Source organism: Tursiops truncatus, chromosome 13, assembly GCF_011762595.2.
Source record: "Tursiops truncatus isolate mTurTru1 chromosome 13, mTurTru1.mat.Y, whole genome shotgun sequence".
Taxonomy (NCBI): Eukaryota; Metazoa; Chordata; class Mammalia; order Artiodactyla; family Delphinidae; genus Tursiops; species Tursiops truncatus.
The window spans coordinates 62,506,213-62,522,705 of NC_047046.1; the positions used below are offsets into that span (position 1 = coordinate 62,506,213).

General features: G+C 42.5%; 1 protein-coding gene across 1 annotated transcript in view; it reads right to left on the reverse strand.

Moving 5' to 3' along the window:
• The window catches only part of SKOR2 (SKI family transcriptional corepressor 2), a 33,695-nt gene extending 17,698 nt beyond the window's left edge, over positions 1-15,997 (reverse strand). The window contains exons 1-5 of the mRNA XM_033837953.2: positions 13,403-15,997; positions 12,316-12,379; positions 11,885-11,959; positions 738-803; positions 259-357 (exon numbers count right to left, since the gene is read on the reverse strand). Coding sequence (XP_033693844.1) covers positions 259-357; positions 738-803; positions 11,885-11,959; positions 12,316-12,379; positions 13,403-15,997 — 2,899 coding nt within the window. The remainder of the gene's footprint in view (positions 1-258; positions 358-737; positions 804-11,884; positions 11,960-12,315; positions 12,380-13,402) is intronic.
• Between the last annotated feature and the right edge of the window lie 496 nt (positions 15,998-16,493).

A 16,493-nucleotide genomic window follows, 5' to 3' on the forward strand; every position in this document is an offset into this window, starting at 1 on the left:
GTTTTAAATGCACACAATACATAGGCACAGATACACATATACCAATAGAATAAACACCAAAAGGTTCTTTTAAGAAATTTTATCTGTCAGCTGATTCAAAGCATAAATAACAGGCTAAAATTTCCAAACACTTTGAGACCACCGGAAGACCCTGTGGTACTTTGTGTAATCACATAATATTTAGAAGACTATCCTTATGCCTAATAATAGAAATGTCATCAAATATCATAAGGCAATGAAATAAAAGTGATTTCTTACTGAATACTGGGAAAGATGTATTTCCTTTTAACACCTGGAATTCTTGTTCTAGTCGTCTCCGCAAATCTATTTGTTCAAATAAAACCTTCTGAAGTTCTTCTAATAAAGAAAAAAAGAAGAGTCACTTTACTAATCTTTACAAATGACTCTCCAGAGGACTGTTACATATGGCAAGTTATTATTATAAGACAAAATATTTTACCAGTTTAAAAAGGGTCGCATAGACATGGGATAGATTTTGTGCAGAAATCCATGAATATAAATCAATGTAATGTATTATTTTAAAGGATTATTTTACAGTGTCATGTATTGATTGATATGTATGCATTAATCTCAATTATATCCACCCCGTGGTCCATATATTATTCATGTGTTCCTTGTCAAGCTTAAAATATAGTGGAGAACAAAAATATCCTCCTATTATCTCTTCAGTCTTTTAAAGCTAAGAGAAGTTCTACAGAATTAAAACTTTTCTTTACCTTTCCCCATATTTTCTACATCCTTTCTGAGTGAATGAGGTGAATTTGTCTCTTGTGTGTGTTCACCTTTAAAAAAAAAGGAGAAAAAAATATTAGTTTTGTGTAGGCTATTTTCTGCAAGTTGTTATTTCCACTTTCTATTAATATCTACAAAAGAGTTTTTTTTAATATAACTTCAAGGTGGAAGTCCTCGGGGCCAAACGTTGTCCTCATTTACTCGTGTATCATTCCCCTGAACCATGGAGGGGAGTGACAGAAAATGAGGGCCGAGTCCACCTAGACTGTGACAACAGCTCCATGAAAGCAGACTCCTGACATCAGCCTCCCTCCCAGCCCCTACCACTGCCCAGCCTTTACAACCAAGCTAACTGCTAGAAGGGCAAAAGAGGAGGTTGAACAGCTGACATTTCTGGGAGAAATCTGATCAGACTCCCTCTCTTTCTAGAGGTGAAGAAGCCTGATTTTATTGGGAAGGCACACAAGACCATGGAAACAGAAGCCTCCAGCCTTCTTGGGCCACCAAAATGTGGGGTGGTGAAAAAGAAGTGAGAGGAGGCTTTAGCTGTCCCTGGGAGAGAAGTTATGAGGCTGCAGTGGTTTCCTAATAATTGATAGCTTTTTAAAAAAGAAATCAACCGAAAAGAAAGAAGTGAAATAAGTTGTGTTACTTTGTAATAGTCATACGCTTGCTGATGATAGTTTCTTAACTACTTGTCTTCAAACAGTATAAACTGTATTGTGGATAGAAGTTAGGTTGCTGTTCTTTGCTTCTGTGCTAACTAGAATGATGACAAGCTAAGAAAACGTATATATCTACAGTCATAAACTGAGTCTATATAATCCAGAAAACATAAACAAAGCAAAGAAATGCAACCATTCTGCTATCAGAATTAAAAAAGGTTTCAACTTGTTATCTGCAATTACCCACATAATTTAATTAAGCTTTCCGTTTTCATCTATAGAGATATGGCAGTGCAGACAAAGGTGCTCTGAGAAGGTTTCCTCTATCCCCCTCCCCTGCCCCCCAGGTTAGCTCTTCCATGTCCTTGGTGCCGTTTGCTTCCAGCCTTCTGCACCTACTAGGCAGGCTACCTGGAAGCGGGGCTCTGTCTTTTCTGCATGGCCAGTGCCTTGCACAGTACTAGACGCATACTCATATTCAATAAAGTTTCTTCAGCTGTCACTGAAAGGGACCCTAGGAGGTCGCAAATTCTAAATCATAGCACAAGTTAGATGCATCGTTTCAATTCTGTTCTCATATCTTTTCATTTCCCTTCCTCAGCAAGAAATGGAGTGAAATGGTCCCGGGCACTTCCAGGAATACTGGGGAATTTCATTGTCAAGGGAAAAATTTCTGCAAAGAGGGAAACAGAATTTCTTCCCAAAGTGGCAGCCTACAATATCAAGGACGGACAGAAAAGTCCTCAACTTGATATTATAAATGGCGATTCTGCAGTCCACATGATGACTGTCAGGGGTATGTGTGCGCAGGTATGCATGTGTGCATATGTGTGTATGAAAATACAAATGTACAAATATTCCCAAGCATGTGCACAGTTATGGGAAGGCACTTCCTCTGGCTCCCCATCATCAGCACAACAATATCCAGGGCATCCTGAGTTCCTTAATGGCAGCCATTTTCTGTACTATCTACGTCATATTTGCACAAACTTATTCTCATTTTCATCTTGGACATGACCTCTCTCTGTAGGCTTTTGAACATTAATACCTTGGCTTTCTTCTCCATATAATAAATAATGAGGAAATACCGGTGAAGCATTTTAAATACAGACCTCAATGTAATTCCTACAAACTACTATTATCTAAAAGAAGAGTAACACAAAGGTTGGTAACAAATCGTAAATGTATAAACCAAGAATAATGATATTTTTAAATGAATATAAATGCATATTATGCGCAGTTTTACCTATGTTTACTTTAGTCTCAGTTAACCAGATGTTAAATGCATAGATGTTCATACCCACATATAATATTGAGGTTGAACAAGAAAAGAAATGAGCATGCACACATCTCTGCATCTATCTACAGAGCAGGATGAGATTTTATCATTCTACAACTTTCCCAACCCCTCAAGACATGATTTAAATGAGATAGTTAGTTTCTGAATAGGCAACTCTAGAAGTCATTTCCTTATCACATTAGAGACCAGCTTCTTTCTGACCTACTAGTGTATTTTGTGGACTGTTTACCTTATATTACATTTCAACTAGATAATTAAATTAAAAAATTAAAATAATATATGTAAAATTGCATTTCTTTTCTACTTCACAGTTAGGAGGTTTACATTGGTATGAAGCATTAAACAAATAGCTAGTAAATAAAACTATATTAACCACAGGTGAATCTACCGATGACATTAATAATACACTTTTCATCCGCTTTGTGAAGGATTAATTAATATTTTACATGTGTCTATTTGAAACAGGTATTTTGCTGCAACTTCTCAGAAAAATCTGTCAGTTTTGAGCTTAGAAGATTCAAATTTCTCACTTGCAAAGCATTTTAAAAAATGGTTCAATGTTAGGTAAATAAGGAGCACAGAAGCTTCAGCTGCCTTTTGTGTATCTTTCACTGGACCGTTGCCTTTTGCATATTACTAATCTGTGAAAACCAGATTGTTAATGGTGGTTAAAAATGACCTCTGGGAGCCTGTATATGTTTGTTCACTATTACTGCTAATGTTTTCCATCTGGTTTAAAAAAAAGAAAAGGCAGTCTAATACTAGATTAAATAAATGAGATTTAGTTGACAGTGAGCTTTCCATTTTTATAAATATTCCATCAGGTTAAATGCACTTTACTTTTCCAAAATTAATGAATGCATTTGGAGAAATCCCCGAACTAAAATTCTTACTTTCCTTCCCATTATATCCCCCCTTTAAAAAAAAGTGACAAAAAGGCCAGGGTGGAGGGGGGCCATAGAGATCTTAATTGTAAAAGAAAATAGTTGAGTGGCTTAAAGTTGGAGAGTGATGGATAATTAGGGCATAAAAGGCATCCAGTGGACTGATATGATTAGGACCTGCTGCTCAGGGATGAGTCCACACCAGTTCTCCACAAGCACGTGCTCACAGGGCCAGTTAACTGTGACCTGCATCATTGCCCACGAAGCCTGCTCGCCCCAGGGGGGCAGAGGCAGTGTGATGCCACATCAGAGAAACTATACCTCTGCTGAGTGCAGCAGGGGACAGGGAGCTTGGAACCACATGGTCCCTGCTTCCCTGGTCTCTCCAGGGTCCTCCAGGGCCAGGTGGTCCCACATCCCAGGGGAAAGCTCCACCCCACCCTTGGATCGGCCCTTACACAGCCATCAGAAATTGGAAGTACAAGAGGGATGGATGTGAGAATACACCATGCCAAAGCAGACATGAGCAGTAAATAGCAGATGAAGGGGAGACTGGAGTATCCAAAGGTGGGGGCGGGGGGAAGACCAAAACAGCCAATAGATTCACCAGCACTACGTTTCAAGGCACAACGGTAATGACTTTCTCTTAAACATTATGGCACACCTCTGCTCGAGCACCTGCGTTGTTTCCCCATGGTCTACATTGCAGAATCCACTCAACTCCTCCCCGGGAGACTCCAGGTTCTCCTGTAACCTTGTCCCATCCGGCTCAGCCAAGCTGTATTTCTCTGTCACTAAGCACAAACCTTTTACCCAAGACAGACTCTTATTTCTCACATCTGCTGGCTCTGCTTTATGTTGTTTCTCTTCCCTAAGGTGTCCCCCTCCTCTCCCCATCCACCCAAAATCAGAAAGCCACCCAAGTGTCATTTACTCTTTCATAAAACCTTTCCCAACTTCTTCAGATGCCACTGATCTGTTCCTTCCTGGGCTGAAGTTCTAAGTCCTTATCATCTTTACTCTGCCACCTTGTACCCAATATTCTAATGCTTCACCTATGCTAGTCTGATCTTCCCCAGCTAGAAAATCTGCTTTCTGAAGGCAGAGAGATCCTGCCCTACAGGTAACCCCCATCACCTCAACCCTAGGGAGGGGTACAAATGTATTCCACACACACACTTGTTGTACTTCATTTAATCCAATTTGGTTTGTGAAAGAAATACAAACTAATGCTATTGTAAATCCTCAGTTGTCATAAGGTTTTTAAAGCACTAACTCATTCCTACGAACGAACAAGCACAGTTTGATCCATTGTATGGTCTAAGAATTACTCTATATTTTCAGTTTACTGGGGAAGTTTGTGATTGTTTCCATTTTTGTTCCTACCTGACATTTTGAAAATTTCTTTCAGGGACAAATAAAACTGTAGCACTGAATGTTAACTGAGACATGAAAATACTAATTCACGTATGTGTCTGCTGTGGCCTCCAGCAGCTAAAATACCTTAAAATTTTAAAAAGCTCACTTAATTTTAAGAGCCAAATGAGTGAGTCAGATGACCTGTTCTTTTGGTGGTCATGAGATGGGAGGAGAAGTTGATTAAAAGATATTACTGTTCTCAAGCTAAACTTGAATTCAATAAATAAGATCATTTAAGTATTGTACCCTGTATGTGTATAGGGCATCAAAGTATATAGGGTACAATATAAAATGCCTGACATTGGACGAAGAGTAAAAATTTTAGCATTCCCCCATCCCTTCTATGGCAATACATCCTCCTTCCTTCTCCTTTCAATCCCACTCCTTTTCCTATCCCTTATCTTGGCTGTCTCCCTTTTAAAGTCTCCTTTGAGCCTGCAGCCAGAACTCAGGGGCACTACCCCAGCCTGCAGCCCTAGGGGCTAGCAAGTTGCTTGTCATTGAAAGGTCTTCTCTGTTCCCCCAGGATTGTTGTTGACAACAACTGATGAAAAACATTTGGAAAAAATGCATTTCAGAAAATGCACACTGAAGGGCAAATTTAGTCAATGACACTGTTTTAGTTTGGGGCTGTCTATACATGAAATTCACATGGATTCTAATATTTAGGTGAGGAATAAAAAATTTCAGTCAAACATCTAGATGTTTCCATAGTTCGTGGGGACTCGTGCTATCGCATGTGTTCTAGTGCAGGGGAGCAGACCCCGGAAGGGAAGGCAAGATCTGCGTGCGAAGCTACCAACGGTGTCTGCCCGCAGTTCCCAGGGCACTGTCACGCCCTCAGGGCAGGCTGGGCCTGCCCTCTGCCTCCCAACAGCCTCAGCACAGGCCTGGCCTCTGTTGATCAAGAGAGACTCCTCTTATATATGTTTAACTCCCAAACAAACACTGAATTTTAATAATTAATCTTAGCTTTATAATCTGACTTAATTTAAAATTTCTGGAAGTTTAATTTTCTCTTTCCCTAACAATCTACCTTAGAGGTACAATTTGGATGGGGTCAAAGTTAATCTACAGTTTGTATAACTAGTACAAAATTTAGCACAACGTATGGTTTAGAGAGGTTTCTGAGAACATTTTGCATTAAGGCATTAAAAAATCAATTACACGGAACGCAGAGTTAAGTAATTTTCTCCTCTATCAGTGGGACATGGACTTCTGTTAATTTCTTGGTGCTAAATTCTACATTAAACTCATCCCCTGTGACGTCTGGCACGGTAGTGAGGTCATAGAACAGAAAAGAAAATCAATATCACTGGAGAGGGTATGCTGCAAAATGAACTAACTAAATACTAACTCCATTAGCCAAAAAAGGGAACAAGAGCAAGATTAATATTTGTGAGTTTATAGTTAACTGAGAATTACAACAAAATTTACAGTTCGTGATCAAAATTTATCGTGAGTTACATACACATTGCTTCTTGAATCAGTATATCAGATTTCGTTGATTAGTGAATTGTGAGTTCATTTAGAATTCTCTTAAGTTTTAGAACTTGTGTTGTCAATTAATGCTATTTTTTATTTTTTTCTGAAGAGTTCTTTTATTGTCCTTCTCTATCTCCTTGATTTTCATATAAATTATTAAAAACCACAAGAAGGAAAATGTTTCCATAAATAAAAAGAAATTTATATTTGAAATATGGGGATTAGCTAATTTTGAATACATATATTCAAATACCTCAAAATTCGTTGTTCATAAAAATGTCAGTAGTAACTTAGAGGTGGATAAACTGAGGCCAAAGTACTTAAAGGGCTTACCCAAAGTCATCTAGTAAGTGAGTGAATCAAAACTCAGATCTACTAGTCTGTGCTTTTTAGAATTTTTCTTCTTCTTCTTTTACTTTTTTTTAAAAAAATCATAAGCATGTTCTAAAATAGAATGGAATAATAAATCAGAGCGCCTCATCTGCTATATATTCATGAGAAGTGTAACTGCTTCTTACTATTCTCAGAAATCCATCCATAGCATATTAAGTACACTAGAGAATTATACCAGTGAAAATCAAATTGATTTTAAAACTTCTATACATATAACAAGATGCAGCCACTCTCAGAGTCCAATGGTTCTGGCGTTTCTACAATGAAAGGGATTGGAATTGAGGATGACTCCACTTTACGAGATTTCCTTGACCTGCAATAGCTTTCAGCTGCCTCACCAGCTTACCCCACTGCATTCAATTTCAAATCACTTAACTTCACTAAAGTTATTCAAAACGGATATGCAAAGCCTTACTCTGGGATTGCAAGCAAAATGCTGTCATTTATATTTTTGAGTAGGTAATATTTTGACCAAACTACCATCCCCCTAATCTATATTACTTGGCTTTAAAGCAATGGGTCTTATTTTAAAGAGACCTACAGATAAAAGTTCTGGCTTCTGGGGGATTTTGGCTGCTTAAAACTTTATGTTTGGTTCCTCTAATTATAAAGAAGTATAATATCTGCTATGAATAAGGTTAATGACCATTAACAGGGAGGTTTTTGAAAAAAATCATTAAAAAATGTAATCTTTTTGAAATCGCTGAAAAGTAACAGTTACCAATAGGGCTGAAAGGTTGAACAAAGGCCAAACTTAATTAAAATGATGAACTAAAAAAATGAACTGGAACTAAATATTGTTGCTAAACTGAATTTGTATTAGGGATAAATTAAAGCAAGTACCTATTATTTAAAGATAAGTCTGTATCTTTACTTGTTTAGAGAAAGGTCAGAAATTTCCTGATAAACTACATTTATGATTGTTATGGGAGTGAAAAATTCATGTAAAAATCAAAAATTGCATACTGACTTATTAGGTAGTTTGAAAAGACATTTCATTCTTCTATGTTATACTGTATATGCACAGAAATAAAACACTGATATTTTCCAATAATGATGATTGAATTAAACGTTGGCTAAAGGGACATATGGTTATATAAACCTTTTTGAATGTTATGTTGTGTAGACTGCTATTATAGTATTCATACTGCCTTACACCTTATCTTCCCCTCCTTTTGATCGGAAGCAACTTGAGAGCAGGGACTGGCATTGATTCTATCTCTGAATCTCCAGAGCCTAGCAAAATACCTAGCATACAGTAGGTATTCTGAAATATTTGGGGAGTAATTGAGTAAATAAACAAATGAATGTTATCATGTACATGTGGAAGTTAACAGTTGTTACATGGGGAGAAGTAGCCCCATTCACCCGCAAGGTGTTCCAGATAAAGCATTCTACTGCTACCACTACAAAGCAGTTCATCACAGGCTTCATAATCTCTTTGGCTCATCTGGATTTTTGACACTTTGCTAAATGAACAGGTTCTTGGTGTCTGATCACAAGTAAATACATTAATACCAAAACATAGGCCAATTGGGTGACCATTTGGGGATTTTCTCAAATGTGCATTCCAGTGTGAAGACCATGAGCTGATCTTTCCTACAAGCAAGGACAGTTGAAGGTACAGCGAGTCCTACAACAACCCAAACTCCTTAACACTTTCTGGTGTTTAAAATATCTTCTCTGCAGGCTCAGCAAAGGAACCATGAGGGTGAAATTCCTGTGACCCAAGATTCCAAGATAAATTTAACAAAATATACTCTTCACCCAAACATTTGTTCATGTCAATAATATATTTTCATCCTTTCCACGTCCCACCTGTCTCACATTCAATACAGGATAATAATAATATGATATAACCTACTACCTATATACTTCTCTGAATAATGTGAGAATGAAACTGTAATACAGAATATCAATGTGGAGCAAGTTTCTCTGGGAATCTGTATCAAATTAATTATTGTGAGGGAGGGACTGGTAATACATCGATAGCATGACTAGGTGTTATTACCAACATAACTACTGACTGTACTGCCCTGAGCTCCAGACACTGTGGAATTTTTATGTGAACACCGATCCTGATTATACTTTTATTTACATCCTTTTGACATTTGTATTTCCATCTGAACATCAGACAACAGTGGATTCTGTAGTTATTGACCCACTCTGGCTATCATGCTTGGGGTTCTAACGACTTTTTTAGGGTTTATTGAACTTCCTAAGTATGGGGGAACCAAATCCCTTCCAAGGCCAGGAGGAACTTGTTTCCAAATGGAAAGAGCCCAGCCATCCAAATCGAAGGAAGATGAAGAAGAGAAATTCAGTTTTTAACAAATCTATAGAGACTATTCATGTCCACGTAATGAAGAGAATATAATTCAGTAAAGAAATCAGCATGTTCTAATACATTTAGATTTCTAATGGGTATACACATTTGTCAAAATGTTAACTTCAATTTTTTATGATAATTATGAATACTAGCTGTTAAGTGCAAGGTAGGAAATTAAAGTTCCTAAAAAGATGATTTCAGATTGTGAAGTTTGGATTTTCTCATTAAATCTATGGAAACTATTTTAAATTTAACAATTTAAACATCAAATTGTCCCCTAGTTTTGTACAAATCATTGATACCCCTTAAAAAACTACATACATTTTACATCATTTATAGAATATTTATAAAATTTTATTTTTATTTTCTTTAAAATTTGCACCCAAATAGAGTAAGAGTTTAGCCCAAGGAGACTTCTAATGAGTTATGCTTTAGCGAAATGAAGTCTGGTGTGAATTATTCTCTAAATGTGTTATTTTATATTAAATACATGTATAGTATAATTTGAACTTTAATATCACCAACAGCCAACTAAAAAATAAAAACTTCCAAACTTAGACAGTCAAAAACACCTTAAAATTAATGCATATAAATTACAAAGTACTAATTTTAATAAGCAACAGTAAATTAAAACCTGTCTTGAGATGAGTAAATGAAAAGTGGGGTCCTGTCCTGCTCTGAATGGCTTACATTATTTAAAAAATACAAGTCATTGCTACATGCAAATTTTCTTATTTTATTGGACTTCGAGCTTCATGGCGCTGCTCACAGAATAGGGTTGTACATAAAATAAAAACAAATAAAAATTCCTCCCAAATTAAGTTATTGACAATGCCACTAGGATGTGACACTGGTTTTAAACTCTCTTTCTGATCTGTGTCTATTTCGGTTAGAGAGGAATGGGAATTCTCTAAGTGCTCACCGTTTGTACAACACACCCCCAGCAAAGGTCTCCATCCACTTCGGCTGTTGAAACAGCCCGATTAATTTGCATTCACTAGAGTACATATAGACTCCCATCTGTGGTTTCTAGGCATGGGAGAAATTGGGCTACTTTTAAATCTGTTTTTAGCTCTACAGAGCTGCTAAATATCATTTGATATGGGGCTGAGAAATGTTTCCAAAAGTGTTTTCTTTCCATTCATAAATGTGTTGTTTCCAATGTCTGTTAATTTCTACACATAGCAAACAAAGAAAAGCAATCGACTATCCAGAAATGTCTGGGAAATGGTTAGATATTACAGAATCAATCAAATAGAATTATAAACCTTGTGTGTGTGTGTGTGTGTGTGTGTGCAAACCCATTAGAAATGTGTTGGTACCAATCCTTTCTATTTCAAGCTTCAATTTTGTGAAATATCGCACCAGGGAAGAGGTAGTTCCTGGGCAAATATCATTGCCTTTGTGACTTTATTTTGTACACTTTAGATTGTAACAGAAAAATCCACATTTAACAACTTTATATTAGACACAGAGCAAATTTGTGAAAGGTGATTTTTTTTGAATTTTCAAAGGGTTATGCTTTAATTGAAAGTGATAATAATAAAAACACTTAAAATGTGCTAACAAACAGGTACAGCCAGAATGCACAATTTTATGGAGACTTGATATGGCCAAGGATACATCACCAAATTGTTCTTAGTAACACCTTAGCATAGTCAGCCCAAACTGGCTGTTGATCAATATTTATAGAAAATACTCATGAAATAATTTGGAAATAACTCACAATATATAAAGCTTTCTTCCCATGACATATAAAGCTATTTTTTCATTAAAATAGGTGTTTGCCTTTTGCCATTTAAAGTACTGAAAAGTTTCCTTTAAGGAAAAATAAAAACAAAGGTTTGGAGACCTTTTTCATTGTACTTTGCTGTTATATAAGATTCCTTTAAGATCCTATTTTCTTTATTTCTGCTCCCCACACCACTCTTTCTCCCTCTCCCTCACTTCCTAGCTTGCTCTCTGTCTCATTTGACAGGCAAATTTGCAGACATTGCCGCAGGATAACAACCTCGTTTGACAGTCAATTAACCGTGAATAGTCAAAGCCAAGGCAGTTTGCATTACATAAATGGAAAATTAGATTCCTTTTTCCCAAGAAACAAAACCCTCTCCTTAAGACACTGCAATAGACAACTTAGTATCAAAACTTCTAATCACGTCTTTCCCATACCCCTTGGAGACATTTAGCAATCAGTAAAAGGTGGTTTCATTTAATTTGTATAATGTAATTTTTGTAAATGTATTATACATTTTGTGTAGAGATCATTATCATGGAGATAATATAAATGTTGGCATAGATGTCATAAAACACCTTTAATGTCTTTCTGACAGATATTAAAAGCAATAAGCTGTGATCCTTTTTAATGGAAGGTTTCTAAGAGAACATTTCAATTATTGTCATTTTATGCTTTTCCAGCCCGTTTCACTGTGTAACCTGATATATTTCTGAATTCTCTTCTGAAATATGCCCAGCAATTAATAATCTTATTGCTATTAATGTCACTGCTTTCCCATTTGTGTTTTTTCTTAGTTATGTCTACTAGGAATTGTTTTTTATCTTTACCCTTGTACTAAGTATTCAGTCTTCTGATTATGAATTTCAGCCCTTCTCTCTGTCATCTGACTCTTCATTCCTTCTATTTGTCCCAGCCTACCTGATCTTTCTCTCCAAAAATCTCCTCCGGAAGCATCAGAGTCTGTGATGAAAAAGCTATGCTCCTTGTTCTTATCTAGAATCAAACAAAACACAAAATCTGCAAGTGAGTCTGTACTGACAAGTGGGAAACAAAGACATCCAAGAATTTTAACATGTATTTATGTATCTGTGTATGTTTAGAGTACTGATGCCATTTAAATGCAAAGACGTATGTTGAGATTGGGGGCAACAGTGCTGTTATCTGGAAAATTGCCATTGCTTGGAAACTACAGAAATGCTGCCCATTAAAATATAAACTGTAGTATGAAAAAATTCAAAATTCAATGGATGAAACCCACAGAATGGTGGTAGAGGCAGGAGATGCTGGGTGTGAGTCTCACAGAAATGGTTAAACGCAGGAAAGAAAACTGGGGGTTTATTTTCTTTTACCTGAAAAGTTGTTTTCATCCTTTGTAGATAAAATTACTTGGTTATTTTCCTTAGTTTTCTGATTCTGTATGGAGAAGAATTAGAGACACAAATCAATGCCTGGATGAAACCATATGCTAATGTCAACAGTCAGCAGGAAGAAGCATCAATAAAAGTGACTCCATGGAGCCTCAGGAGACTTCATTTTTTGATGGTTATCTTCTCTGAATAGTTGTGCTTAAATACAAATGTACGACTGCACGTACCTGCATTATCCTTTACGAGGTAGTATGTTAAATATGCACCTATTCTACACTCTGTAAATCGACATGCCACATTATTTGTCACATCTACACTACGTTAGGACAGAGTCACGTCACTCTGAAGTCCTTGAGAGTGTTTTCTATGCACACTTGAGTGAACACAACGCTGAGCCACTTAAATTTAACTTTGGTCTTTAGGGGCCCCAGGTAGCACTTTCACGTGGGTGGAGATTGGTTTGGGAGAAGCCAGTCTTGCTAAAGAGTCTGCCTTTTGTTTTACTGGACACAATGTCTTACAGAAGTGTCCATTCTGGCTAGAGCTCTGGGGTTCCAGCCTTGATTAAAGCAGTTCAAATAAAACTGAATCTAACTTTTGAAGTCAATGTATTTTTGATCTTTTCTGGGTCATGGTTCGGGGAGGCACTGAATTACAGAGAAGAAAAATGATAGGATCATTCAGACTGCACCAGTTTTGTGGTCCCACTGCTTCTGGGGGAACAATTGTGCTCAACTGGGGGCAGGGAGTTGGGCAAAAGAGATTGGTAGATTAGAGGAAGGACTTGGTCAATTTAGGGGTCTTTCCCAACTTCTATAAGCAGCCAACTTAAATATAGGGGGGAATGGAGGCCCCAAGGCCTTTGAGAGGCTTTGTAAGAGAGAGACCAGAAACTACATTTTTATGGAGGACAGTTGGTAGGAAAGAAGCCCTCCCAAACACACTGAATATTTCATTTCTGTGGGGAAATCTGGTGATTCATCTTTCCTGCGCATATGTAACCGATTCAGCCTAAAGGTGCATTTAAATAATAATAATTAGCTTGAAGGAGCCTAAAGGGGATATTTACATCTTTGTAGGAGGGCTGCTCCTCCAGTGATGGATGGTGGACCGGGCTGCCCGGGCTGCTGCTAAGGCCGCCGCTTGATTTCTGGCAGGCCAGCGGCGGGGGCGGGGGCGGGGGCAGGTCCGAGCCGCCGGGGTCACCCAGTTTCCTGTCCTCCTGCAGCAGCCTGGAGGAGTTCAGGGCCAGTGGGAAAGCGCCCGCGGCAGCCGGCGGGCGGTCCCGGCTGCTCCCCTTCTCCGACAGCCCTCTGCCCTGGAGGAATCGGCCGCCCCCGACTAAAGGGTCCCCCAGCAGGACCCCTGTCTCCTCGTCTTCCTCCTCGTCGTCCTCGGGGTCTCGACTTTCCTCCTCCTCTTCCTCGCCCTCGGGAGGCTTGTGGCCCTCCACGTCCACCTCCTGCTCTTCTTCCTCGTCATCCTCGTCCTCGGAGCTGTCCTCGCTGGGGTAGCTGCAGCTGGTGCCACTGGGGGACAGAAGGCCTCGGTGGTGCGGCTGCGGGGCCAGCGGAGGCGGCGGGGGCGGGGGTGGGGGCGGCGGCGGGGCCGGGTGGTGGCGCTCGGAACCCGGCTCGTCGGGCTGCGGGGGCAGCAGCAGCAGCGGCGACGGCGGCTGCGGGGGATGATGGTGGTGGTGGTGTTGGTGCGGTTGTTGGTGTTGGTGGTGATGCGCTTGGGCCGAGTGTGGCGCGCCCGCGGACGCCCCGTGCAGTTTGGCCAGGCTCTCTGCGTCGTCCTTGCCGCCCACCGGCCGGAAGGCGCTGGAATGGTGATAGCTGCCTCCGCCGGCTTTGCGCCCCTCCAGGAGGTGCGGGTGGTGGGGCGCGGGCACTCGGGCACCCACGGGGACCGCTCCGGCGGCCGCGGCCCCAGTCCCGGACACGGAGCCGGGGTCGGCCGGAGGCGTGGAGCCCGCACTGCAGTCCCCGCCGCTGCCGCCCGGGGGCGACTCGAAGAGCGCATCGCGAGCGCCCGCGCCGCCCGCAGGAGGCGGCGGGCCGGAGCCCGGGCCGTTGGCGACGACCGGAGGGGGCTGACCCGGCGGGGGGGCCGCTTCGGCGCTCCCGCCCACGCCGCCAGGCTCGGCCAGGTCCAGGAAGGCCTGACGCAGCAGGGCCGGGCTTTCTCCTAGCGCGCAGCCGAGCGCCGAGGGCGGCTGCGGCGGGGGCTGTAGGTATGTGGGCACGGGAAGTCCGCCCGGGGTCCGCGGAGGCCAGAACATGCAGAAGGGCGGGTAAAAGGCGTCCTTGCGGCCCGCGGGCCAGAAGAGGCCAGACAGGCCGGCCTTGGGCGCCGTGCCCGCGCCGCCCGCACCCCCTAGAGCCTCGGCCGCGGTGCCCGCGTCCTCCTTCTTGTGGCACAATCCGAAGGCGGCTGCTGCAGCCGGGAAGGTGTAAGGATGCGGGAAGAGTCCCCCGCAGCCTGGAAACTTCTGCAGCACGCCCCCGAACGAGCCCTTGCTGGGCACCGGGATGACCGGATAGCTGCGTGGCCCTTTGGCGCCAGCCGCCGCGCCCGCGCCGGCGCCAACGCCCGTCACGCAGCCGCCCCCCGCGCCCCCCCCGCCCGCTCCGGCGCCGCCGGAGGCCGCGGCCACCGACAGGCTGGCGGCGGCGGCCGAAAGACTGGCGGCGGCCACGACAGCCGCCTCCTGCAGCGAGTCGTCGTCGTCTTCGAAGCGCGGCCTCTTGTGATGCGCGTGCGGCGCGCCCGCCAACTCGGCCAGAGGTGGCGGGGGCGGCGGCGGGGGCGCCCCCAGCAGGTGCGGGCCCAGCAGTCCCCCACCTCCCGCCACCGCTGCAGCCGCTGCCACAGCGGCCGCCTTGACCGAGCTGAGCGGGTGGCAGGCGGGATGCGCGCCCGGCTGGGGCAGCGCGCGCTTTCGGCTCCCGCCGTTGAACATGGCCTTGACGTCCTCCCAGGCGAAGACTAGCTCGTCCTGGGGGCTCTTGTCAGTGAGCTTGAGGTGACGGCGCCACGAATTGAAGTTGGCTGCGTCCGGCTGCGTGTACTTGGCGTCGGGCGTACGGTGGGAGTGGAAGATGAACTTGTTGGGCGAGAAGTACATGTTGCAGTAGCTGCATTTGATGCACTTGGCGCGGGAGCTGTTGTAGCGCGCGGGGATGAAGCTGCCACGGCAGCCCCAGGCGCATTCGTGCGAAACGTCGAAGGCGAAGTTGTCAGGCAGTTTGGGGGGCCTGTTTTCGCCTAGGAACGACTTGCACAAACGCTCAGCCTCTCGCTTAGTGATCATGCCGCAGCGGCGCGATGAGATAGGCATGGCCCCGGCGCGTCGCAGAATCTCCAGCTGCACCGGCGTGCACTGCACGCACGTGATGCCCAGCGCCACGCGGCGGTTGTGAATCTCGTTGTAGCTGAAGTTCTTGAGGAGGGTGTTGGAGATCTGCGCCAGGCATAGGCGCTCCTGCCCGTCGATCACCAACGACACGATGGGAATACCGTAGAGGATCACCTGGCCCACCTGGTTGGGTTTCAGGTTGGCGTGGCCCGGCCGCGGCTGGCTCAGCGCGTCGGGCTGGAAGGCGCTCGACGGCGATGCCAGCAGGATGTCGTTGGGCCCCGGCAGCGGGCTGGAAGCCATCTCCTCCGCCGCGGAAGCCCGGGCCGAGCTCTCCGGGTCGGCCTTGGAGACTGGAAGGGAAAGGAGAAAGCGTTGACTAGAGCTTTTTCAGTTTACAGAGCGAGGGGTGGGTTGAGTCGCTAACTGAAGAATTATAATCACTTCCTTGCTTTGGTTAAGATATAATTATCACTGGGCAAAGGAAGCAAGTTTCAGACACAAGGAAGTCATCTCTTAAATTTCCTCAAGGTCATCCTTTGGAAATGCAGGAATTTGGAATTACTTTTCTTCGGTTCTAAATATCCAAAGTAAATTTTTAAAAAGTCAGTTCCTAAGAAACTCAAGACCTTATCCCCGATTTATAGAAGCTGTTAGAATAAAATGGCACTCCTGCTATAAATTAGGAAGCAATGATGACAGTGGTAACTAGTACAGGTTATAAAAGTTATGGAAAACTGAGGCTTAGCCATTAAAGCCCAAATTTTAAAAGAGAGACCAGTCGCATTTGCTTGAAAAT